The 26,978-nt window shown below is 46.7% G+C and overlaps 2 protein-coding genes across 5 annotated transcripts in view; one reads left to right on the forward strand and one right to left on the reverse strand.

Moving 5' to 3' along the window:
• Positions 1–7,700, forward strand: part of CNNM1 (cyclin and CBS domain divalent metal cation transport mediator 1) — a 67,543-nt gene extending 59,843 nt beyond the window's left edge. For 2 of the 4 annotated variants that reach the window (XM_049790824.1, XM_049790826.1), the window contains 4 exons: positions 2,417–2,600; positions 2,677–2,841; positions 4,763–4,864; positions 6,118–7,700. In XM_049790824.1, the coding sequence (XP_049646781.1) occupies positions 2,417–2,600; positions 2,677–2,841; positions 4,763–4,864; positions 6,118–6,197 (531 nt within the window). In that variant the 3' untranslated portion in view covers positions 6,198–7,700. The remainder of the gene's footprint in view (positions 1–2,416; positions 2,601–2,676; positions 2,842–4,762; positions 4,865–6,117) is intronic. The other 2 variants (XM_049790825.1, XM_049790827.1) reach the window with 1 other exon arrangement.
• Positions 7,701–10,669: 2,969 nt separating this feature from the next.
• Positions 10,670–26,978, reverse strand: part of GOT1 (glutamic-oxaloacetic transaminase 1) — a 30,048-nt gene continuing 13,739 nt past the window's right edge. Inside the window, exons 3-9 of the mRNA XM_049764294.1 lie at positions 19,634–19,757; positions 19,093–19,205; positions 18,762–18,866; positions 17,075–17,225; positions 16,833–16,998; positions 15,859–16,001; positions 10,670–11,437 (exon numbers count right to left, since the gene is read on the reverse strand). Of these exons, the coding sequence (XP_049620251.1) occupies positions 11,298–11,437; positions 15,859–16,001; positions 16,833–16,998; positions 17,075–17,225; positions 18,762–18,866; positions 19,093–19,205; positions 19,634–19,757 (942 nt within the window). The 3' untranslated portion in view covers positions 10,670–11,297. The remainder of the gene's footprint in view (positions 11,438–15,858; positions 16,002–16,832; positions 16,999–17,074; positions 17,226–18,761; positions 18,867–19,092; positions 19,206–19,633; positions 19,758–26,978) is intronic.

Raw genomic sequence — 26,978 nt, forward strand, 5'->3', positions numbered from 1 at the left:
CATCTTCTGTTTCTTTATGCAGACATTCTGGGAGAGGGAGTTGGGGTGGAGAGAAATATTGGAGGAGTGAGGAGAAGGGAGAGAGATGATGGAAGGAGGGAGGGGGAAAGGGAAAGAAAGAAAGAAAGGAAAGAGGAGAGGTTTAACCAGTGGTTTTCAACTTTTTTTTTACACCTGCAGACTGATGTTGGTCCATGGAGAACCTCTGATAAAACTTTCAAGGAAATAGTGTTTGCTCACTACATAGTGGGCCTGGTCAGATGAGTGGGCTTTCAGAATATACATGTCCCATAAATTATGAAAGACTCACATTCTTCATGTGCATTTTTATGTTTAATTTGTTGTGCTTAGAACTCCCTGAAATGTGTTAGGAAAGAAAGAGGGTTGATAATGTTCCACAAAATAATCATTCCCCAATTAATAATTTTCTCTTTGTGAAGAGATGGTTATTGAAGCCAACTATTTTGGCAAGGTTTATGAATTAATATTCAGGATTATTACTTTATGAATTAATATTCAGAATTTTTAAACAAGAAACTGTCAGGGAGTGCTCGGGAGCTTTGGGACATTTGGGGGGCGCCTGGAAAATTATAGGATATAGAAAGTTAGATAAGATTATCATAGAATAATAAGGCAGAAAAAATTAACTTAGAGTCAGCATGGGCAGAAAAGGAGAAAAGAGAATAGGAGCGAAGGCAAAAGTGGGGTGAGCAGGGAATGATGGAGAATCAGCCCTGTGGGTGGAAGGAAAGAGAAGACTAGGACCAACTCTAGGCCTTGAGTTTGGTCATCACCCACAGACCTCAGGGAGGTTCAGAAAGAGATACTTGAGAAGCAGGTGCTGAAGAGACCAGATGACAAGTGGACAGTGGTGAAGATTCCTTGTAAAATGCCAAACCATTTCCGGCCCCTTAATGTGTCAACCTGCTTCATTGTTGGTACCAGGGATACAGCTCAAGACCTTACACATGCAAAGCATATGTTCTGCTGCTAAGTCATGTCACCAAAGTATAAACTTAACATTCCCCTATCCGATCTGCAGCTAGACATTTCTTACCTCTAATACCTAAAAGGAAACAGAAGGTCACATGGGCCATACATCATTTTGCCATTTCTCTAGAGTGATGAAGGGCTGAAAACAGCTCAGGGTACATAGACCTTGGGTAAGAAGTTAAGTGTAGGCCCTTTTCCCCCCTTCCCTCTGTGCCCTTCACTATGTCATGTCATCTACTGCTTGCATGTGCCCTCACTAACCTGTCTCCAATAGGAAACCAGGCTGTCTTTGCTGGATACCCAGAGAGCAGGTGACAGAGAAGCATTCTCATTCTCCTACTTGAAATGATGTCAATTCCCTCCTGCTCTGGCTGAGCCCCATTTTCCAAACACCCTCCCTGTTGGGTGAGGTGTCACTCATGTGGGACCCTCAAAATCTGAGGAAGCCACTGTGGGAATGTATGCTAGAGACATTTCCCCCTAGGATAGAAAGACCCCACAGCCAGGCAAGACCACATCCAGATCAGAAATGCTCCAACTCCTTTATGCCTCTGTCTCCAGCAAGAGTGGGACAGCCCTAAATGTCCCAGATAGTAGCCCAGTGTAGGTTGATCCCTCTGTGGCATTCTGAAAAGAAAGAGAAGGGAAACCCAACACCACCCCCTCCACCCTCTGAAGAAACAGCCCAGCTCTGCAACTTAAGCTTATCAAACTTCCAAGCCACCAAATTTGTTTCAGATCTATAAATCCTGGACCACACAGCTTCCTGACACCTCAAAGTCTTATAGTAATGTCAGCCCAGAAAATATGGTGAGAAAATTGCATAGTAATATACCAGGCTCAATGAGCCTAAACAGTAACACAGAAGGCGCAACAAGCACCAACCACAGCCCTGTAAATCCTTAGATGCTGACTTGAGTAATACCAGGAGAGATAGAACAATCATTTCAAATTGACCCTTGAGCTAAGTTGATAATTCCATTTGCCTTTGTGTTGTAACAAGCAATATGACATAAATGTGTTTGTGCCTTCAAGGAGGCAGGCTATGGTGGTGGGTGGGAGACTGGGACACTGGTGAAGGGAAGGTGACATTGATGGTGGGATTGGTGTTTGAACACTGAATACCTGAAATGACTGTATTGTGAACTACTAAGCTGTTCATAATTAGGGGGGTTAATAGTGGGTCAGCCATGCACACCTTTTCAAGTCTCTAGTGCCCTCATGGGCAGATGACTGGGGACACTGGCAGCAAACCTTCCCAAGGTCTCCTGCTTGTCTCCCTGTGGGCTGGTAACTTATGCTGCTCAGGTGCGAGGATCCCACTCACAGGTCACTGACTGCAGAGTCTCCAAAGCTGCCTGCTGAAGGGGGCTTTTTGGGAGTGGGGGAAGCCAGCCCAGTCCCCTGTGTCTCTTCCTTACAGATCACTCGGCAGCAGTACCAGAACGCACTCACTGCCTGCCATATGGACAGCTCACCCCAGTCTCCCGACATGGAGGCCTGCACTGATGGAGAATCCACCAAGGCTCCCACCACCCGGGGCACACCCCAAACTCCCAAGGATGACCCTCTCATCGCCCTCCTCACCAGTAGGAGCAGCCTGCCCTGTGAGTGCCGATGGCCCCCAACCCCTTGCCAGTGCCTTCCTTCTGCACATGGCTGATGGGCTGGCTATCCCCACAGGTAACCGCTCTGAGGGGCTGAGAAGCCCGGGAGAGGCCGTGTACCTGCGGATGGACGAGCTGGCCTTCCCTCAAGAGGATGTGGAGGACTTCGAGGACACTGACCTGCGGCCACTCTCATTGTCTTCCTCAGCTGGTCCCCTGAGGGCAGGTCAGAGGGCACAGAGTAGGGGGGAAGAAGAGGACCAAGAGTGTGCACTAGGACAGTGGAGAGGAACAAAGTGAGGGGTGCTAGAACCCTAATTTCTTCTGCCAGCGTCCAGGCAGATGACTAAGGACACTGGAAGCAAACTCCCAGAGTTCCTGGTTGTCCCAGGGCCACCCTCCAACTTCCCTCTTCCAGCACAAGGCCCACCTATTTTCCAGCTGGTAGCAGGGAGGGTAAAGCAGAGTAGGGCCTCAGCTTCATCTATTCTAGGCCAATGAAGGTCAATCGCTTTAGCACAAGACTCGGTTTCATGTCCTGGTCGCTGGGCTGCCTATCTTGCTTAAAGAGTTGCTGTGAGCCTGCTGCCAGGATTGACATCTAGCAATATATTCAGTTCCCAGTATCCCAAATGGTCCCCTGAGCACAGTCAGGAGTGAATCCTAAGCGTAGAGCCAGGAATAAGCCCTGAGGGGCGCTGGGTATGACCCAAACACCAAAAACCAAAACAATGAACCAAGTACATGCACAGTAGTCACACTGTTCAGTCACCACTTGGTGATGTCCAATGGCTGGTATATGGATTAGACCTGGCTTATAGATTAGGACGTGAGCTCAAGCCATCACTCCTGTAGATATAGTTCATCCCATCCTGGGGACCCCAGAGACCAGGGTCATCTATGGGGCCTGTCCAAGTTTGAGACCCTTGTCCCCTCAGTGCTTCCACTTTGCCAAGGCTCCCAGGGTCTTCCCAGTACCAGGATCCTTCATGCTTGTCTCACTATGACACATTCCCTCAAATTCCCCTAAGATACAACCCCCACTACCAGCTGTCTCCTTTCCCCCTTGCAGTCTGAGACCCCTAAGATCCAAAGCAATGGCCTGACCCATGCATGTGGATTCTGTAAGTCAATGAGATGACGTTTGTGAATGTGTGACCAATTCCAGAACTCTCTGACCTGAAATGAGAAGCAGTGTCCTCCACCCCATGCACAGACTGGAGTAACTGAGGTGTGCAGCAAGGAATAAGCCTAGAGGTCTTTGGGTTTCATCTAGTCCTTTCCCTGGTCTGACTTGAGGGCTCAAGAGAGCCTAAGACCTGTGAAGGGCATGAACTTGCCCACATTTACATTGAGCACTGGAAGTGTGCTCAGCCCATGGCTTTGAAATGAAGTAGCCTTCAGTGGGGGCTCTTTCCCTCTGAGCTGCTACTCTCTGTGGACCCACAAGTTCCTCGGGAAAAGGTTCTTCATTGTTCTGAGCCTCGTGGTCTTATGTGCAGCACAGCAGAGTCACTCATATTCATCCAGCTTTCTGCTCTCTTTTTGAAAAAGAAACCCCAATAACCCCCCCCCACTGAAATCCACCCTCTTCCAGCAAATTAACAGTGTCCTACAATTGCTCCCACGGTGACTTTCATTCCATGGATCATTCCAGTATCCCACCCCCATTTGGGATGGGTCAGGGGAGGGGTACTATCTACTTTTGGGCACAGTGCCAGAGAGGCACCAACACCCAATCCTCAAATAGGCTCTTGCCTCCCACTGTTTGGAGCTCACCTTGTTCTGTCTCCTGGAAGTGCTGGGAGGGTTGGTTCGTCTTCTCTCTCTTGTCCTTTTCTTATAGGACTAGCACTTTTTTTTTTTTTTTTGGTTTTTGGGCCACACCCAGCGGTGCTCAGGGGTTACTCCTGGTTGTCTGCTCAGAAATAGCTCCTGGCAGGCACAGGGGACCATATGGGACACCGGGATTCGAACCAACCACCTTTGGTCCTGGATCGGCTGCTTGCAAGGCAAAGGCCACTGTGCTATCCCTCTGGGCCCTAGGACTAGCACTTTCTAGGCTGCCCTGGTGACAGCCCCCACCCCATGACCCTACTGAGGCATGTAGTTCACTCATCTATCCAGACAGATTTAATTCTTTGTTCTCTCCTTGCTCACAGCATCAGATAGTGACTGTTGTAACATCAACCTGGATGTGGAAACCAGTCCCTGCAGCAGTGATTATGAGGAAACTGTGGGCAAGAAGCTGCTGAGGACTCTGAGTGAGTAAATCTCCCCCCTCCCTGACAAAATCCACCAACTATGGAGCCAAAGCGATAGTACAGCAGATAAGACACTTGCCTTGCACATGGCTGATCCCTGAGCACCACCAAGAGTGATTCCTGAGCATAGAGCCAGAAGTATGGCCTGAGCACACCGGATCTGGCCCAAAAACAACAGCAATAACAACAACAACAAAAGCCAGCCACTGACTAGTTGTTATGAAAAGTCCCTCAGGATCTTTCCTCTGGGACTCCTTCAGGAGTAGAATCATAGACTCCCATAATGGGGCTCAGGATAGGACTGTATCTTAGAGTTTGAGGATCTAGCTCAAACCTTGGTAGTTTTCTAGGAAACTAGCAAACCATGCCCATGGCCAAACCCTCTCCTCTTTCATCCCCCACTGTCTGTTCTTATAAATGCTGATTGGCCCAGAGACAGATCCATGGCCATAAAGGAAGAATTTTGTCGCTGCAGCTGTATTCTTAGGGTTTGCAAAACCTATCATGAGTTTTACCATCCCATCCTTTGTGGGAAGAACCTGTGTCCAGAGAGTGGAGGAAGAAAGCAATGCCCTCTGTGGAGGACGTCAGAGGCACAGAGCATGTGGCAGAGACTCTGCCTTCCTAGAAAGCACAGGATGTCAGAGCTTCCCTTCTCAGGGACCCCAACGGAAGCTGCTCCTACCCCACGTGGCCAGCACTTCTGGTTAGCCCCTAAATACTGGTGATGGTGCCTGTGAATGACTGCGAGGTCAGCCCTCTCCTAAAGGTTGTCTGGGTATGGTGAGGCTGGACTGGAACCTTTGGGAGATGGGGGGCGGGTGTCAAAAGGGAGCATGATTTGGAGTGATTCCCTGGGTTTTAATGGGTCTCTGCTGGAATATTTCCATTTCAAAGGCTGATGGAAGGTGTGTCCTGAGTGCCAGATGTGCTGACAGTGGCACTAGGGGGCAGTGAGGGTTCCCCTCCTCAACAACCAGGGAGGACATCTGGGCTTTGGGTTTTGGTTTGTGGGGGGGTCACATCCAGCAGTGCTCAAAGGGATGAGTCCTGTCATGGCTTGGGGAACCAAATAAGGTGCTGGGGATGGGACCAGGGCCAGCTGTGTGTAAGGCAGGTGCCTGAACCCCTGCCACTTTCTCTCTAGCACACAACCAGTTTTTGTATAAATCTGGAAAAGCACTTGGTCCATCAAGCAAATCTGAATGTGCTCCCAGCCTTACTGATGGCCCCTGGCACCCTGTGTTTTACAGGTGGTCGGAAGAGGAAAAAGTCCCCGGAAGGAGAGGGAGCCTCTGAAGACAACTCCAATTTAACACCTCTGATCACATGACAGGCAGCCAGTTGCCTAGACTGCGACACCCAGAGCTTTGGGGAGATCCCGCCCCCCCAAATCATCTGCTTCCCCAAGGCTCCTCTGGTGACAGGGTGTTCAGATTTCCTTACCACCTCTTCAGCCCTCGCAGTCAGTTTGGCAGGTTTTACCTCCAGTTTGATTCAGAGCCTCATGGTGGCCATAATGGGTACAGAGGTGTCTCCAGTGGAACAAGCTAGAAAGTGTTCTTGTCTACAGCACCACAACAAAACTGGAGAAGAAAGGACCCCCCAAGCTGGCACTATTTTCCAGGGACTATTAATGTCCTTTTTGTTCCTTGGGGTACCCTGATGCCATATTTCATGCTTTGCTTAGCTCAGGAGCCCTGGGCACTGGGACATAGGAAAGGCTGGAGGAGAGGGAACAGAATGAGCTCAGGAGAGACACCAAGATTGCTCCCGAATGTGAGCATCATGAACCCATGTGCTCTTATAAGACAGAAGACAGCAGTGACCAGTTTCCTGTTAGAAACTCACTCTGGCCACCTGGGAAGCATATGGAGAGGTGAGCTGGAACCCCGAGTTACTGCTTCTCCCAAGGACACATCTGGTTTCATTCCTCATCAACTGCTCATCAATTGCTTGGTACATCTGCTCTAGGAGAGAGAGAGAGCAGGGAGTGGAGAGAGCAGAACCAGTTGAGAGCCAGAAATAGAATTTCAGGTTTTAAGTTCAAAGCAAAGCAAAAAAGAAAAAGAAAAAAACACTTACGTGGAAAATACCTAAGCTGTAAAGCAAGTTTAAGCCATGACAAACCAAAGAGTGCCAGGCCAGCCACGGATGCAAGCCCTTGTGGGTATTACATTGAAGAATAACTCTTCCTTTTCACTCATTCCTGTTCCCTTCCCCACCCCACCCCTGCTATACCCCATACTCCGTCCCAGCAGATTAGCCAAGTGTACTTGAATCCAAGAATCTATTAAATCTCCACTTTTTTACCTGTGTTGGGGCTGGTGCAATTCCAAGCCTGACCACAGGATGGCATGAGGACTACATCTATCCATTCCAGGAATCAAGATCCTGATTAGAAGTCTACCCCACAGTTAGCTTTGGAAAAATGTGCAATGAAGGTTTAGGACACTCCCCTCCCTTTCTGATCTCTCTCCAGTTCCTTGTATTGCCTTGGTTAATGTCGGTAATCCAGAGCTACCTGCAAAATCACCAGACCATTCCCATATTCCACAAACATTCAGTCAGTGATCACTGGAAGGAGGGAGAGTGAGTATTCCTTTGGGTTCTTTGCATCTAAAATGCTTACCCACTGGAATCATTAACTCAGGGGTTCTGACCTTGGGGTCATCGCCTTAAGCCCATTGTTGGACTTATGGGTCTGTTAAACCCCTAATACTGTCAGAAGTTAGTGTTTGTGTTCTTAGCCCTCTTTTTCAGAGAGCTTTTGTATGATTCTCAAGGGTCTCAGACCCATAATGTGTTACCAACTAATAAAAAAAAGATAAAACTATTTTAATTAGTAGAATTTTCATCCCGAAGTTTCTACAATGCAGAGGAGCGGCCATTGGGCGGCCTGAGATGGATTTTTAGGTACATGTGGTCTTCTCAAGTGTTCAGCCTCTTTCTGGAGGCAAGTGGGATGCTTCACTCTTGGCATGCCTGTGACAACAGTTCTCAAAGCTGGTGGCATTCTGCAGTCACTCAGACAGAATTACCAACCCAGTGTCCTTCACTGTCCTGGCTGGGATCTGGCCTTCCCTCATGTGAAGGATAAGAGAGGAACTACAGACATTCCCTAGGTAATTCAGAGGAGGAATGACTGAAAACCTCTGCTCTAGGGTCCTGCCCAAACTTGATCCCATAAAACCTGGCTCTTCCCCATCAAAGCAGAGCAGGTGTTATAGACCCGAGGGCCAGGAAGGCCACAGCCTGCAGGAATTCTCCACGTCCTCTCCCGGCCTGGCCCTGCAGGAGCCTCGGCCATGCATGATTTTTCATACATAGCCTCATGGCCACAAACACATACAACTTAAGTCTGGTAGGAATCCTAAGAGGCAGTTGAGATGCTGGCTGTAAAAAAAGAAACCCAAACCTATGAGTGTTGACTCAGTGCAGGTCAGCCAGGCTCCTCTTCCGTCATCTTCCCACAGACCAGGCTCAGGCCACTGCTATTGCGTGCGCTCCATCCTCTTTGCAAAATCCCTAAGGAGCCTGTTACCATGACCCTCTCTCATTTCTTTACCCCCAGATTTTCTTCAGGTTTAAAGAGATAATTTTAAAAAATAAAGTATTTATGAAGGTATTGAGCCTACAATTGTAAATAATTTTTCAATAAAAATGAAAATGCATTTCCTGAATGTGGCCATTTTCCTTGCTCCCCGGGATTCTCTAAGTTCCAAAGTCACCCTATTGGATGGCCCGTGAGTAGTAAAGGGACCTGAGAGGCACCTGTGTGAGGAGTCTATTGTGGCCAGCTGAAAGGCCAGAATCAGTGCTAGGATAGAACTGACATGCTCTACTTTGGAAAGCCAGATGGGTAAGATTTTGCAGAAGTGAAGGTGAGAAATAGAAAATAGAGCCCAAATGGAAAGCCCTGTCACCCTGACTGTATCTAGCCTGAAGGCCTTATCAGACTCTAAAAAGAGTTGTCCTCTCAGAAGGAAGGACTAGATGTCCAGCTTGAGGCACAAAGATATGGAAAGTAGAGGCCGGAGAGTTAGCATGGAGGTAGGGCGTTTGCCTTGCATGCAGAAGGACGGTGGTTCGAATCCCGGCATCCCAGATGGTCTCCCGAGCCTGCCAGGAGTGATTCCTGAGCCGTAGAGCCAGGAGTAACCCCTGAGCATTGCCGGGTGTGACCCAAAAGACAAACAAACAAAAAAGATATAAAGTATATCCTGTGTGGAAACAGAGTACCAGGGAAGGAGGAGCTTCTGACAGAAAAGCAAAATGCAAACAAAACCACCATTTTCAAATATTTGGAAGGTGCCAGGGCCAGAAGCACCACCTGTGGTTTGGAGGGAAGAGGGAACCAGGTCATGGGACAGATGGAGCCCAGAGCATACATCACACTGAGGACTGTTATGATGCTCCGGAGTTGAACCCAGGGCCAGTGCCTCTAGCATGCAGACCTGTGTTCCATCACTGAACCACATTCCCTACAGAGCTGCTCCATAAAGATGCTCCTACTTAAAGGGACTGGCACCAACTGCCTTGCCCTCACTGAAAACTCCTACCTTCCCCCTCCAGAGCGAAAATCACAAGATGGGGACAACACAGAGGAGGCAGTGACACTGAAAGGGAGGTGGCCTCAAAATTCCTTGGAGCTTTTAAGACTTCAAGAGTTCTAGAAAAAAGGAAAGGGACTATTAAAAATAAAATAGCTTTTGGGGCTGGAGAGATAGCATGGAGGTAAGGTGTTTGCCTTTCATGCAGAAGGTCAGTGGTTCGAATCCCAGCATCCCATATGGTCCCCCGTGCCTGCCAGGAGCAATTTCTGAGCCAGATGCCGAGTGTGACCAAAAAACCACACACACACACACACACACACACACACACACACGCACGCACGCACAAAATAGCTTTCCAATTTAAAAGTCTTTAGTGGTCATGATTTAAGTAGGTGTCATACCCAGTAGCTGCAGGGGCAGGGGGCTCTCCTGGTGACAGTGCTCACTAAAGGCAATTAGGCCCTGAACTACAATGCTGAGGTCACCACAGACACTCAGTGGGGCAGTGCCAGGGGCTGAACGTATTACTTGATGCCTGGCACAGGGCAGGCAGTCCACCCACTTCCTGATGCCACAAATCCAGCCCTATACCATCAGTTTTTTTTAATTTATTTTTTTGATTTTTTGGGCCATACCCATTTGATTCTCAGGAGTTATTCCAGACTAAGCACTCAGAAATTGCCCCTGGCTTGGGGGGACCATATGGGACGCCGGGGGATAGAACCGCGGTCCTTCCTTGGCTAGCGCTTACAAGGCAGACACCTTACCTCTAGCGCCACCTCTCCGACCCCCTATACCCTCAGTTTTAAAGACTCAATTTTGGGTCCAGAGTCATAGTACAATGGGTAAGAAACTTACCTTGCATGTAGCCAACCTGGATTTGATCCCCAGCATCCTTTATGGTCCCCTGAGAACCACTAGGAGTGATTCCAGATGCAGAGTCCAAATCCCTGATCATGAGTGAGCATGGCCAAAAAGAAAAACAAGAAACAACCTACCCACATCCCTTACCCTACCAAATTCATCAAAATCTATTGGGAAGGTCCATTGGGCCTTCTATGACATTTTCCACACCTGTGGAAGATAGGGGTCCAGCTCTGCAGTGATAAGACAATCAGCCTCTAAGGACAACCACAGATCTTCAAGGCCACCTGTGCCCAGTTATACATTCAGGTGAGGCCAGTAATGAGAGTGCATCAGGTGACAAATACATGCCCTGGATGACAAAACGGACAGATCAAAAATCAGCTCCCTGCATCTCAATCACTGCTTTTATTTTTTTTTCTAGTGAAATAGATCAGAATAGACTAAAAAGAACAGCATGTGTTACACATTACCAAGGTAAAATACTGTTCTGTGAAACTGGTTTGGTGTGGGTGGCGAAGAACAGAGGAAGACACTTTGCATCCTACAGAACTCAAGCAGAGGACAAAGGCCATAACCATGCAGAGAGCAGACACACACGCGCTCTGGGTGGAAACAACACATTTAATGACACAGCCAACACCCACAATCACACCTGGCTTCTCCAACAGTCTGAACTTGGGGACTAGACTTGGAAGGAGCCGGCAACGCTCCAGCTTCTGGCAAGGGAGAGACATATCTACAGTGCATGATTTGAGGACCTTTTTATTCTTCTTAAATAAAAATCTTGATTTACTCCAGTCTCCAACAGGGCTTCAGTTCCAGGCACCCTCTTCTTTCTGAGAGAAGCTCTCTGCACACGGGGACTGTCTTGGCAGAGACTGCCTCCCCTCGCAACCTTGGCCTCCTTCCATGGGTGGTGTCTGAGCGGGAGATGTTTCAGCTAGGTTCGTGCAAGAAGGGAGCATGCGGGAGCAAGGATGACTTTGGTGCTGCTGGTTTGCAGGTGCTGCTCACTGGACTTTGGTGACTGCTTCGTGGATGGACGTGGCCACATAATTTAGATTTTTGGTGGTCAGGCCACACATGTTGATCCGACCACTTGGCAGCAGGTAGATGTGCTTCTCATTGATTAGATATTCAACCTGTTTGGCTGTTGGGAAGTGAGAGAGATATTGTCATCAGAGCGAAAGGAGTTCTTTAGGAAAAAACTTCAGAGTTGCATGCTGCAGTGACCCCCAACACAGAGAAACCAAAGAAGCTATTCAGTCCAGGAGTAAGATGAAAAATACTCTAGCTAATTCTGAGGCCCAGAGAGTTCTCCAACAGGAAATTGTTTCAGTCTGGGACCACACACCTTGCCTGTGACCTTCCACAGGACAGGGCCATCCACTAAAGCAACACTCAGACCAAAGAAACACCCCTTAGTGTGGAAAATGAGCTTTCAGGTATTTTCTTCTCCCCCTTACCTGTACCTGCTCCCTCCCAAGCACCCAGCTGTTCACTCCCTGAATAACTTTGTCACTGCACCTTGTGCAGGGACAGAGAGGGACTATTCACACAGCCCAGCAGGCTTCCGGCCTTTCTGGCTGGCCCTTTTCACCTCTCCTGCAGCCCTAGGGAAAGGCTTTCTTGGCTGCTCAAAGAAACCACTTCTTGAACCACAGTGTCATTTTGGGCTTATCGTAAATCAATGAGAGAATATTTTGTTGTTTTTGTTGTTTGGAAGCCACACCCAGCAGCGCTCAGGGCTTGCTCCTAGCTGTGCATTCAGGAATCACTACTGGTGGTGCTTGGGGACTATATGAGATCCAGGGGATTGAAATCAGGTGGACTGTGTCAAGGCCATGTGCAAGGCCAGTATACATTGTATTAAGACTTTGATTCAAGAGTTTTTATTTTTGAGGGGAGTAACTTACAGTGGTATATTCAGGCCCAGAGATATTTGGGGAGACCCTGTAGGTACCTAACATTAATCTAACTCAGTGGCTCACATATGCCCTACCACTGAGTCACACCCTTAGCCCCACTAATTCCTATTTAACAGATAGGGCAGAAGCCATTTTAGGAGCATCTATGGGTCCATACAACTATTCCAATAGATGTGGGTGTGTGGAGAAAGAGTGAGGGGAAAACATACCTGACAGTGGGAATGAGGGGAAGCCATACCTGACAGTGATCAGTGGCTATTTCTGGCTCAGTGCTTGAGTATTAAACCCAAACCTCCTGCATGCAAAGCATGTACTTAGTCCACTGAGCTCACTTTCTGTTCTGTCTTTTGTTGGGGGTAGGGTCACATTTGGCTGTGCTCAGGGGTCATTCCTAGCATAACATGGGAGACAGTATACAATGCCAAGAATCAAACCCAGGGGGGCCTTATGCAAGGTACATGCTCTGCCCACTTTATTACCTTTCTGTTATCCTCCAAATCTCACATCTATGTTAACATAGTCATTCTAGAATATATATATATAGTATCTCATTAACGTTCTGACTTGCATTTTGCTGATGACTAAATGATGTCCAAGACTTCTCATTTGCTTTTTTAGCCACACAACATCTTTGGCTTACAGCTAAGATACATAGTGGATGACTCTTGGCAGGGTTCTGGATCTACTCTCAGTTTGATGCTGTGTGTAATTCCTAGCAGTTCTCAGAGGTTCACATGGTACAGAGAATTGACTCCAGGTCTCCAGCCTATAAAGCATACAACCAGCCTGTTTTTACTCCCTGAGCCCTGGATCTGGGTACTCTGGGGAGCCTGGGCCAACTCCTGGTACTCTCAGCTGATTGGGTTGTGGGTCTGAGAATGCAGTACAGATCAGGCCCTGTGTTGACAGTACAATTAATCTCCAAGACTGCAATTAAACATACTCAGGGGACCAAGCTGTTCAGAGACTGGACAGGTGTCAGCTGCAGGCAGGGTAGGTTCCTTAACTCCCCGTTCTGTGCCTTGGCTCCTGGATATGGAATTTTATGGTGCACTGTGAACTTCTGGGCCTGGTCTGTTGACCAGGATGCTGTCTCGGGAATGGAAGACCTAGATCTATAACCCACATTCTCCTTGGGTCCCTACCAACAAGCAAGGGACCTTCAGAAGTGGCCTTACCTGACTTTACCCTGTAATTCAGAGTAAGATAAAAGTCTAATCTTATATACCAGCAGAGCAAGAGGCACCCAGTTTCAAAACCAGCACCCTGGAGACATTTACTGTGGGTCCAGTACCCCAACCAGCTTTATTTATTAATTTTTTTATTTTATTAAGCAGTTTATTGATTGATTGATTAGTTTTTGGGCCACACCTGGAGATGCTCAGGGGTTACTCCTAGCTCTGTGCTTAGAAATTGCTCCTGGCAAGCTCGGGAGACCTAATGGGATTCCAGGAATCGAACCAGGTCTGTCCCGGATCTGCAGTATGCAAGGCAAATGCCCTACCGCTCTACTATCTCTCTGGCCCCATTTATTCATTTCAAATAAATTAGAACTCTTAGTGGAGAGAGATGTCTTACAGTTTGGAAGCTAGTTATAAACTCATCCCCCTACAAAAGGGTGAATATCCATCATTTTTAAAATATAAGTTCAGAGACAGAGAGATAGTACAGGGTTTAAGGCACTTTCCTTGAATAGATCCCATTTAGATGGATCTAGACACCAAATATGGTCCCACACACCACCAAGAGTGAGCCCTGAGCACTGTTGGATGTCTCCCCATCCCTCCTCTGCAAAAATTATAATTTCAGAGCCAGAGCAATAACAGAGAGGTAGAGTGTTTGCCTTGCACACAACCAACCAGGTTTGAGTCTCAGCACCCCATATGGTTCCCCAAGCCCCACCAGGAGTAATCCCTGTGCATAGAACTGTGCATCATCTCTGAATACCACTGGGTATGGCCCAAAATAAGGATTACAATATTAAGGAATTGAACAACTCTTCTATACATACCCATAAAGCTTTGGGTTAAAAGTCTGTTCTGGTGAGTAAAATATACTAAAAGAAACACAGTAACATGAGACTTGCAGACACCCAATGGTAGGAAACGGGTTACAATGCACAATTCCTCCAATTTTTCTGCATGTTTCAGTGTTTTGCTAATGAAACGCTTCCAGTGAAATGTTAAAGAAGAAAGAACCCTTTTTGTTCTTTTGGGCCACACCAAGTGATGCTCAGGGGTTACTCCTGGCTATGTGCTCAGAAATCGCTTCTGGCTTGGGGGACCATATGAGGTGCCGGGTATCAAACTGAGGTTCATCCTGGGTCAGCTATGAGCAAGGCAAATGTGCTATCGCTCCAGCCTCAGAACCCTGTTTTTTAAGCAGTAAATGGTGCCAAGTCATAATACAACTTCTGTTTTCTGAGCACAGGTGTGTTTCTCACTCCCTGGGTGGATGGTAAAGCTGGTTCCTGCATCCAAGAGTGAGACAATACAGTTATTTTATGGAGACACAGTCCCACCATGTGAGTTCCTAGAATAGTACTTCCAAGCATCAGTTCTTTGCACTTAATATTTTGTCAATTATATAAGGATGATTTTACTATTCAAGAGAAGTCCCTATTCCAAAGTCATAAGCCAAATCAGGTCACTAATGGTTAACAAAACTAAGGAAATAAAGGCATTTTCTAAATGCTGCATTTACCCCATAAAAGGCATTATATATCTTATTATATTTTTCTCCTAATACCTTGAAGAGAATCCAATATATATAGCATTACCATGAACTCTTTTTTTTTTTTTTTTTCATTAATTTCCTTTGGTTTTCTATGATTCCATTTCAAGCAGACTCTAGGAGTGATGCCCCAGCATCTCTGCTATTCCACCTGAATGCTCCAGCCAGGTGCACTATCCCCAGAGCCAAGGAGTTACCAGCTCAAAGGCAGGAGAGGCCACATCAGTATCCGATGCCTGGGGGCTCAGCCAGGAAGTTGTCAGTAATGTGAGAGGATCCTCCATCATCAGAAGGACCAGTCAATGGCCTTCTATATCCTATGAACACCTATGGCAGGATATGGTGGCCCATTTGATTTTCAGTTGGATTTTAATTCCTATTCACTCCTATAATAAATAGATCTGTCATCTCCTTTTGAAGGTGCTGCTGCTTAGAAGCCTGGGAAAAGCTGTTGAGAAATCAGATCCCAGAGGACAGGGAGAAGGCTCAAAGGCTGGCACGCAGGCTTTGTAAAGTCCCTGGGCTCAATCCTGGCACTGCAGGGTCCCCCCAAGGGACCAAGGCTCAAAAACCAAGAAAGAAATCAAATCCCTGGACAGCCATCTATAATGTCTATATTTAGGATTAAGGAAAAGCCAAAAGATACCCAAGAGATCTAGTTAAGAGAGACTCATTATTATTCAAGGACCCACCCTACATATCCTAATACTTTCGTGTGTGTGTGCGCGCGCACGCTCGCACTACTACACATACACTACACCTTAAGCTTTAAACAAGCAAATCAGACCCCAACACTGTTATTCTGAGACTCCAGGAGTTCAGGGGATGGAAAGTTCAGCTTCAGGTCCTAAGTCATGGCGGACCATTTAGGCCACGTCTATGAGGAGCCTCGTGCACAGGGGCCACTTACGTGTCAGCCCAGTGAAGCTGAACATTCCGATCTGCTCAGTGATGTGGTTCCAGGTGCCAGGGGTCTTGAGGGCTTCTAACTGTGCCCTAAGTTCAGATCTCATGGTAAGAATCCGGTCAGCCATTGTCTTCACATTTCCCGTCCTATGGAACAGAGAGGAAGTCAGGCGTCCACCACACAGGGGAGGACACGTCAATTTAATAACAAGATGAAAACGGGGGCCGGACCTGCCTCTCCCGTGGATGCCTGAACAGGGAACTAGACTGACCCATGAGAAACTTGTTGGCAGAGGGAAAGGGTCTCTTTGCTGATGGAGGCTGCTCCACCAGCGCCCTCACCCACCTGCATGGAGAAGCAGGATTCACCAAAGAGGTGAGCAGCACAGTTTGACTGATTTTGTTTTGTTCGGGGGCCACACCCAGTTGTGCTCAGGGCTTATTCCTGGCTCTGTTCAGGAATCACTTCTGGTGGGGCTTGGGAAACCACTTGGTTCTATGGATGGATCCCAGGGTGGCTGCATGCAGGTCAATTGCTTTACCCACTGTACAATGGCTCCAGCCCAGTCGGTGGATATGCTTGGGCCAGAAAAGGCAGACATAGCAGATTTAGTAACAATACATGAATAACTGTTCCAAAATCAGATTTTCCTGAAAATTGTCACCCTCATTTGAACCCAAGAGTCAAGTTCACTAGGATTTACTTCTCATGTTTCCAGACTCTGGGAAGCTAGAGTGGTGAGAGAGCAGGGAGGGTCACTGCCTGCTGCAGGGCATTTCCTCCCACATAAGTGCCACCAGCATACATGAGGTGTGTGCAAACTGCATAACACCTGCAGGCCATGTCACACATGGGGGAGCAAGTACTGGTCCTATTTTCCAGAAAAGTCTGAGGTTTGAAGATGTAAAATCATCTCCTGTCTGGGCCCAGAATAAGAGGCAGAGTCCATGAGGGGTGCAGGGACAAGACCTACTCACCACTCCTTGAAGAGTTGTGGGTCCGAGAGGGTGCGGGCCACAATGCGGGCACCCTGTGAGGGAGGGTTGGACCACGTGATGCGCACAATCTTCTCCATCTGGGACAGCACACGCAGGATGCTATCTGACTCCTTGGCCACCACGGTCAGGTTCCCCACACGCTCGTCTAAAGAGGAGGGGGTGCTCAGCTGTGGGGGACCTACTGACAGGGAGCACTGGGTGGGAGCTAGGAGAGCACTCACTGTAGAGCCCGAAGTTCTTGGAGAAAGACTGGGCACAGAAGAGCTCGAATCCTTCGGACACAAAATAGCGAACAGCCCAGGCATCTTTCTCCAGGTCTCCGGATGCGAAGCCCTGATAGGCTGAGTCAAAGAAGGGGAACAGAAACCGGCGCTGCGAGGAAGGAGAGTGAGTCAGGGCAGAAGATCATGCTGGAATCAACTGCAGATGCTAGCCTGCCTTTCCTGACTGGCTCCTCTGCCTCTCCCTCCAGCATCCTGCCACTATTTTTTGTTCTTCTGCTCAGCTCAACACCACTCACTATCTCAGGAAGTCCAAGGCTTTCTTAAAATTGACCATGCTAGAGTGCCACTAGGGCCACTTTGCAAACCGAGCCCTGGAGGGCAGTGCCTGGCCCAGGGTTCTTCCCTGAATCCCCAGTGTGGAAAGTCAAGGTCTGCTGCATCCTGGAACATCTCCGTATGCTTAAGGCTATTCTCCAGGTGTACCACACAGCAGACAGTATCATCTCAGTTCTCATCAGCTTTGACTCCTCCAAGCAACTCCCACACTGATGTGTTTCTCCAATGAGGTGCACCCCAAGAAGACACTACTTCCCTTCTGCCAGTTACCCAAGTGAGAGCCCAGAGTCCACATCTGCCACCTGTCCCTGTGGCTCAACCCTCACAGCCAGCTTCCATAGTTTCTGTCTCTTCACAGCTCTCGATCCCACAATGCCTGATGCAGGATCGCCTACTTCACGCAGGTCCCCAATGACCCTGATTCAAGGTCTGGCGAGACCCTGCTAGCCTCTTTCCTTCCCGATCATATCTTGCCTTCTGAGCCACTTCTCACATGTCCAGCCAGGCCAGACCATGATACCACAGATTTCAGCACAGGATTGAGCCCCAGTGGCCCCTCAATCTACCCACTTCCCAAATCCCTTGGACACTAGGGCACGCCAAGAGTAACTGTCCTTCCCTTCAATGGACCATGACTGCTAATCATGCTCTTTTCCTTCTGCCAGGAACACCCCTTCCCACCCAGCCTTCCTCGTCTTTCAAGTCTCCATCAAAAAGATTTCCTCACACCTGCTAAACACAGACACACACTTACCACATGGAGAGCTGGTGCCCAGCACTTGAGTGCCTTCACCACATAGGATCTGCGGTCTGAAAAGGCAGGGACCACACTGCTTTGTGCAGTGTGTGTGTGTGTGCGTGTGTGTGGCGTGTGTGTGTGTGTGTGTGTTTTCCTCTGAAACTATTCTTTACACCAAGAGAAACTATTCTTTACACTAGAAAGTTATCAGAAAAATGCTGCAAATGTAGTTTGTTACTTAACTGTTCCTGGAAGCAAAAATACTGAGCTCTTAATGGCCATCAGGAGAGTTAATCACCCCCTGACATGACATGTCCATGCATGAAGGAGAATGCTATGAAATATGAGCAGCATGTAAAGGAGTTCAGGTGAAATCAAATAACTTTGCAAGACAGTCAAGGCAAAATGCCTCCATCTTTGTAAAAGTGTATATACCTATACTGAAAATAAGAGCAAAAATACTGCTAATTTGTGGACCAAACATGTATGAGTAACAGGAAGTAATGCTCATCTCCCTTTTCTCCATCTGCAGCATGTCTTGGTAGAGAGTCCTTCTCTGAGAGACTGCATGGAGATACATACTTCAGTATAATTCTCACAAGCGGTTACCTTCATGACGGCAGCAATCTCCCTCCACTGCTCAGGGGTTGGGTCAGTCCCCGTAGGGTTATGTGCACAGGCGTGGAGAACGAAGATGGAGAACTCGGGTGCATTCTGCAGAGAAGGAAGCCCCATCAATTCTGCTGTGAGCAGCAAGGTGGGGAGATGGGGCAGGGCAGTGGTCAGGGGCATCCATGTCCCTGACTGTAGGCATCCTCAGAGGCCATCATCTGGTTTAGAAAGATGCCTCAGACTCACTTCTCAAGAAATCCATAGACTCTCCCCTTTTCCTACTCAGACCACAGGGTACCTGTGGTTCCAGGACCTTATAACCACCTACCTCCAGGTCATTCAGGAAACCTTTCAGGTCAAGTCCTCTCTTTGCTGCATCCCAATAGTGATAGGACCGAATGTCTTTAAATCCAGCTGCAGCGAATACACCATTATGGTTCTCTGCAAGCAAATGGGTGAGTCATTTAGTGTTTTCTCTAGTTCAAGGAGGCAGGGTTGGAAGATACAAATCAGTATTCAGACCCAGTATCACCAGAGAAATGGAGGCTCAGAAGGACTGTGACCACATACAAGTTCCACTAGTCTAACTCACACACAGCATAAACCCCACTGCAGTGGGGTGTCCTGAGGACATTTAAAAATCTATTCTGGAAAGTTTCCACATCTACTAAAACTCAAGTCTACCAACTGCATGTGTTGGGAAACAGTGTTCTAATTTGCACAGAGGTTACTTGGCACTAGTCTTGGCTCCCACCATCCTCAATGTCAGGTGACTTGACCCAGTCTATAGCATCTACATGAGCAGTGAAGGTCTTGATGAGCGACCCCTGGTTTCTGGGCCCTTCCCGTGCTACAGCTTAGGAACTCACCCCAGGTTGGTGAGGATACGTAGACAGGTGTGTCCTTGTTGTTGGTTCCATTGTACCACCGTGCTAGAAACTCAGCTCCAATTCGAAGGGCGCCTGTACCCCCCAGAGACTGCACACCTCCTACCTGGAAGAGATGAGGTCACAGGATGATAACTAGGAAGTCAGACATGATTAGGAAAAATACGACACTCATGAGCAGGTCCTCTGTATGCACAGCTGTGCAAAGCCCTATAAATACAGTAAACACAGTGGAATAAAGAAGTCTTCAAGAGGCCTACATTTAACATGTGTAGAAACAGAAGTTAAACCACTCCCAGTAACCAATTCCTGAGGACAAGGCTATGTCTTCACCGCAGGAAGCCTAACTTCCAGGGAAAGGCCACCTGCTCCAGACAGATAGGAGTCATTCCCAGCCATATCAGTGCCCTGGAAAGCATGTCCAGTCCTCTGGACCCCTATCCCAACACCATAACTAACCCTCACTCTCAGAGACCTTGAAATAGTTTCTAGTTTGCCACTGACAGTAATTTGAAATACTCCTCTTAAGCTTCCTCTCCTGGTAAAATGATACCACACAGGCAATAATAAAGTCCTGTATTTCCCCACTGACCCAAAAGCCCAACTGTGCATTCTCTTCTGATCCTTACTCCCCCAACCCTAAAGTGTGAGTTCAAGGAAACTGGCCAGAAGAGCTGTACAGCAGCTGACCTGGCCAGAGAGTCACTGAGGGCCTCAGCTCAGGGGCCTGCTCCAACTCGCCACTGCCCTGCTCACAACCAGCTGCTCTTTCCTTTGCTTCCTTCATGACACTAATGAGATTTAAAGTGACTCAGTGGAGAAGTAGAACACATGACATGCAGCTTAATATATGGAAAGGATCAAGGAGCAAAAAAAAAAAAAAAAAAAGAGTGGGGAGAGCCCCATAAGAAAACCTACAAGGAAGAGGGGATGGGGATGTGGCATGGTGACCGAGAACATGCCTCACAGGTAGAGGACCTGGGTTCAATTCCAAGCACCACATCAATGAAAAACTGCCAAGCACATACTCATTGGATGGTACGACAGTCTCTGGAAACTCATCTTAGATGTTGATAATGAAATATCTCATTTGATAATGAGAATATGTTTATATGTTCATCTGTTTGTAAAGTCAGCAGGTGGAATTTCTCAGTTGGGGCCACACCCTACAGAGCTTTGGGAGCCTGGGGCCATACCTAGCAGTACCTGGTACCATGTGCTGGCCTGACAAAGGGCCAGTACTCCAGTGGACACTGGTGCTCAGGGAAGCAGTTCTGAGAGTGTCAAGGTCACTCTGTGGAACTCTAAAGTCACAAGCAGGATGCCCAGTGTACTGGAGGTGGGGTGACTGCAGTGTTGGGGATCAAACTCTGCACTGTGCCCATGCTAGGCACATTTCTTCACTCGTCCCCTCTAAGTCCTATCCCTGGCTTCTATTTGTGATTATTTTAAAAAAAAAACATTATTTAGATGTTAATAACTTGCTATAAAGTAATTCAGCTGTGGCAGAAGAATGGAGGTAAATAAGAGAGGCCTTAGACAAGTCAGGAGGTGATTGTTCACTACACTGTTTTCTCCTCTTTTGCATATACTTGAAATTTTTAAAAATAGGATTAAAAATAAACTCTAGGGGGCCAGAGAGATAGCACAGAAGTAGGGCATTTGCCTTGCATGCAGGACAGGTGGTGGTTCGAATCCTGGCATCCCATATGGTCCCCCATGCCTGCCAGGAGCAATTTCTGAGCGCAGAGCCATGAGTAACCCTTGAGCACTGCCGGGTGTGTCTCAAATTTCAAAAAGAAAAGAAAATAAACTCTAGGAACTGGACAGACAGTTCAACAAGCTTAGCTTATGCTCTACATTCAGAAGGTCTAGGGTAGATCCCAGGCATTACACAGTACCCAAAACACTGCCAGCAGTAAACCCTATGCACAAATCTTCAAGTAGCCCCTGAGAACTACTGGGTATGGCCCCACACAAAAATGAAAACAATCTTCTTAGATAAAAGAAAAGCATCTAAAATACTTTAAAAACAAAAACAAAATAAAAATAAACCATTGATACTAAAAGATAGAAAAGGAAAACCATTTTAGAATGAATACACAGTGAAAAAAATAACTAAACCAACAACTATTGTGTAATTAACTATCATATAATGAGTGAAAGAAATAGAATGCCTGCTTCAAAGATAGGTAGGGGATGAGGGAGAAAGAAGATGGGGACATTGGTGGCAGGAGGTGTAATGGTGAAAGGGAGGTGTACTTTTTATGACTGAAACCCAACTACAAATATGTTTAGAACCAGGTGCTTAAAGATATTATTTTAAAAAATAAAATAAAATGAGACCCAAAAAAAGGAAGTAATAGATACAGGTCAGGGACGTATATCCATGGTAAAGCGCATGCCTTTAGGAAGTGAGGCCTAGATTTGATCCCTAGACACACACACACACACACACACACACACACACACACACACACACACATGCGCACGCGCTCGTAATCTAGTTCTTTCATCAGTACTAAAAAATTTCCAAATAACTGTTGATCAATAGTATGAATCCCACAGAACATTGGACAAAGATGTTTAAAAAATAAACAGGGGTCACAGCAGTACAGAAGGTAGGGAACTTGCTTTGCACATGGTCAACCTGGATTTAATCCCCAGCATTCCACATGATCCCCTAAGCACACACTGAAATAACTCAGGTACAAAACCAAGAGTAACCCCTGAGCATAGCTGGTTGTAGCCAGAAAAAAACAAACAACAAACCATAACAACACCCTATGATCAAGTAAGAGTCATTCCACGAAATGTCTGATTAAGAAAGGCTATCAAGTGTCATGCTGATAGAGAAAAAAGATGATCACAAAAAAGAAGTGAAAGGTATACCCATTCTGATATCAGCACTCAATTGAACTTTTCATAAATTTGGGGAAATAATTTAATCAAAGTACAAGAGAGAGACTACAGAGAATAAGGTACTTGCCTTGAATGCAGCTGACCCGTTCAATCCCTGTACCACAATGATTCCCCTGAGCACAACCAGAAGTGACCCTTGAGTACGGAAGTAAGCCCAAGTATCACTGGATGTGGCCCCCCAAAACAAAACAAACCCCAAGATCCATTCAATTCTTCGTTTTGGGCCACTAGAAATATTGTGGATACTCCTAGCTTTGCACTCAGAAATTACTCCTGGGGTGCTCAAGGATCACTAAGGGATGACAGAGTTTGGCCCCAGATCAGTCATGAACAAGGCAAAGGTAAGCACCCTACCTGCTGTATTATCTCTGGTCCCCATTCAACTCAATTCATGATAAAAACTAGATCATTAGCAGAAATAGCCTTTAAAACAGAAAAAGACAATGGTACCAATTAGCACCACTATTGTTTCCAATCCCCCCTTTCTGTTTGTTTTCAGCAACCTGGACATCTGAACCAAGTGAAACATAAGTAAGTTGATGTACAAGAAAATAAGGAAGAAAATAAGCCCAGTTGAACAGTGCAGAGGGAAGTAAAAAGGGGGAGGGTAGAGAGATGGAGGAGAGGGTGCTGAGCTTTAACCCTGGCTGACTCCCTCCCAGGTCAGCTGCATGCAGGGCAAATACCCTACTGCTGCGCTATCTCTCCAGCCCCCCAGGACATTTTCACTCCCTAAAAATAGATTGAACACTGAATGACTTCAGTGAAATTTAAACTGCTCAAAACACCAGGAACAGAAACAAATTTGGGAGTTAACAAGAATACAATAATGCAGTCTTCTGTAAACAGATTTAGGGCAACTTTGTTCAAGAAAGGCTAGCTGAAACACAAGAAAATAAAGCATCAAGGGAAATGAAAGTATGGACTTCTCAAGGAGTCAGGGAACAAGGCCTGAATGGTGACCACAGGGTGTCCAGAACCAGGAACACCTGGCAAGATTATGAGACACATGCATGCTGCCAGGTGACACCACTGCTAAACCAGGACACTTGGGAAGGTCAGAACCAGCTAGTATGCAAACAGTGAATGGGATCTGTGCACCCATAACAATTCATGAGGTATCTGGTATATGGTACTTGGCCAACATGTACTGAAGGACTAGAAAGGATAGTGTGGATCAGAGCCACAATGAAAGCTTCACTATCTCTGAGGCCAGGTCAAAGAGGGACGCTCGGCTGTCACCGTGGCACCCGCATGCTCCCCTACATAACAGAGCTCTATCAAGAGCCAACACGTCAACGAGCAAGAGATGAAACTGATATTTGGTCTTGGTGCTAGGTGAAGGTCATCTAAAGATCTTTCAAGGTCTCAAATGGAAAAGCGGAGATAGTGAGAAGCCAAAAAAAAAAAAAAAAAAGGTCTCTTCTATATGAGTGCCTGCCCTAGTCAAACCTTGAAACCAGTTAAAATGTGAAACTGTGAGAGAAAGGTCTTAGGGAAGGCATGAAAACTTTCCTGGTATGCTTGTTCCTGTATCTGTGTCTCATTTTCAAGTCTGGACTCAAATGTCATTTCCTCTCCACCATGACCACTCTCATCAAAACTGCATCAACCCTCTCCCACACCCCAAAGACACTGGCACTTTTCTAGTGCCCTGCTCAGTTGGCAGAGCATCTATCATCTTTGAAAAGGCTAATTTATAAGGGCCGGAGCAATAGCACAGTGTAAGGCATTTGCCTTTCACGTGGCTGATCCAGGACGGACATCGGTTGGAACCCCGGCATCCCATATGGTTCCCCAATCCAGGAGTGATTTCTGAGCGCATGGCTAGGAGTAATCCATGAGTGTCACTGGGTGTGGCCCAAAAATCAAAAAAAAAAAAAAAGCTAGTTTATGTTATATCTACTACATTTACGGGTTTGTTTCTCTCAACAACACCATGTGTGTTTGCGTGTGTGTGTGTGTGTGTGTGTGTGTGTGTGTGTGTGTGTGTGTGTGTGTGTAAGGTAATTAAGTTCCAGAATTTCTACAGTACAGGAGAAGTTAACTGAATTATGGGGCCAAAGAATATAGATATGTATGCTATAGTAAGAGCAATAAGTATTGTGAGTGCTAAACTGTGAACAAAGTCCTTTGATGACTCAAAGAACTGATCATTGAGCTAAGGAAGAATTCAACCCAGAAGTGACCCTTGATTGACCATGGGGAATGGGGAGTGAAAACTGGAGGTGGAGACCAGCATAAATAGAATGAACTTTTGAGGCAAAATCAGGGGTCCTCAAATTTTTTAAAACAAGGGGCCAGTTCACTGTCCCTCAGACTATTGTAGAGCTGGACTATAGTTTAAAAAAAAAATATGAACAAATTCCTAAGCATACTGCCCATATCTTATTTTGAAGTAAACAAACAAACAAACAAATAGAAACAAATACAATAAAACGAAGATCAAATAAAGTTAAATCAACAAAATTACCAGTATTTCAATGGAAACTATGGGCCTGCTTTAAGGACCACTGCCTGAGATTGAGAGGAGGACAGAGAGAAGAAGGGGTCAAAGAGTGCGGTGCACATCCCACACAAGTGCACTATTGGCCCTGGATATGTTGGCTGCTAAGGAGAACAAGCAAAACAGCAGGCAAAAACAATTAGTGGGGCCAGATAAATAGCCTACAAGTCATAGTTTGAGGACTCCCTGCTCTAAACTATAATAGGAACCAGGTGAGCCTGGGAAATGGTAGGTCCATGATGGGAACAGGGAGCAGGAAGTACCAGAAGAGGAAGCAGGTTGGTCAGAGCAAATTCCATGTGCCCAGCTCAAAGTCTGGAATCTGTCCTAGAGAGAATGGAGAGGGAGGAGTAGGTGACATGAGTAAGCTGTTTTTCCAAAGGATAATTCCAGGGGCCGGAGAGATAGCACATCAGTAGGGCATTTGGCCGACCCAAGATAAACCTGTGTTCAATTTCTGTCATCACATATGGTCCCCTGAGCCTGCCAGGAGTGATTTCTGAGCAGAGCCAGGAATAACCCGAGTGCCATCGGGTTTGGCCCCAAAACCAAAGGATAATTCCAGAATTAATTAATAATGTACTTGCAAAATATACTAGAATGGGGAATAGAATAAAGGCCAGAGACTGTCAAGAATCCAAGTAAGATAGATGATGGTGGGCTGACTTAAAAGAGTCTGGAGGTGGGGGACACATTCACATTAGAAAAGAAAGGCTCGTTGATTGTTCAGTATCAACTGACACCCAGGTTGTAGATCCCAGGAGAGCATCCTAAAACATCTCCCAAAAGATAAAAGAAAAGATCTCCTCTAAACATGTATAGAGACTGCCACGACCACCTAAACATGTTCTATAGTCAATTACTCAGCACAGAACAAACTTTACTATGAGTGAGGGCTCTATCTAGATGCAGCAGCCCCTAGTCTTCCGGAGTTAAATAACCAACACAGAACACCACACACATGCAAACTGGTATCAGCTCCACAGTTAACCATGTGAGAAATGTATAATCAGCGGAAGAAGCTACCCAGAACTGAATCTGTTTCCCTTTCCAACAGGAGAATTCCAATTCATTTACCAACTGTCTAGGAATATGGGCCCCAGGCAACAGAGAGATAGTACAGCAGGCAAGGTGCTTGCCTTGCAGGTAGCCAACCCAAATTTAATCCCCACCACCATATAGAATCCTCTAAGCCCTACCAAAAGTAATCCCTGAGCACAGTGCCAGGTATGTCAGGAGCACCACCAGGCATGACTCCAAAACCAAAACAGATCGTTCCCAGGTGCCAAAATTCCCCACCTTCAAAGTTCATCAGGACCTTCCCTGTTAGCAACAGTGTGAGGGCTAGAAACACAGCACCAAGATTTAGGTACTGGCAATGCAGGAGACTGACCCCTGATTCCATCCTAACACAGCCCTGGGTGTGGCTCAGAAAAAAAAAAACACTAGATTTCCAGAGTAGACTGACCATTAGTCTTTCAATTTTTTGAGGCTAGTAAATTGGTCTCACACCAGTCCAGTTGAAACTCTAACCAACTACTTATGGAATCACTGACTTAAATTCCAAGTCCCTCCTCTGGATCCTCCTTGATTCCTGATACACCTAAGCAAGTAGCCAGAGTCAGTCTTCAAAGGCCACTGCAGACTGGTGGCTTCCTCTCAATGGGTCTGCAGAAAAGTCCCTCTGGTCCATAAAAGAATCCTCAAATGGTGGACTCTAGTGATAGTACAACAGGTTGGGCATTTGCCTTACAGGTGGCAATCGTGGGTTTGATCCCTGCCATCGCATTTAGTCCTGAGATCCCTGCCAGGAGTGATTCCTGAGTGCAGAGCCAGAAGTAAACCCTGAGCACTCCCAAAATAAAAACAAAACAAACAAACAAAATAAGAGAAGTTTTC

Source organism: Suncus etruscus, chromosome 17 (genome assembly GCF_024139225.1).
Source record: "Suncus etruscus isolate mSunEtr1 chromosome 17, mSunEtr1.pri.cur, whole genome shotgun sequence".
Lineage (NCBI taxonomy): Eukaryota > Metazoa > Chordata > Mammalia > Eulipotyphla > Soricidae > Suncus > Suncus etruscus.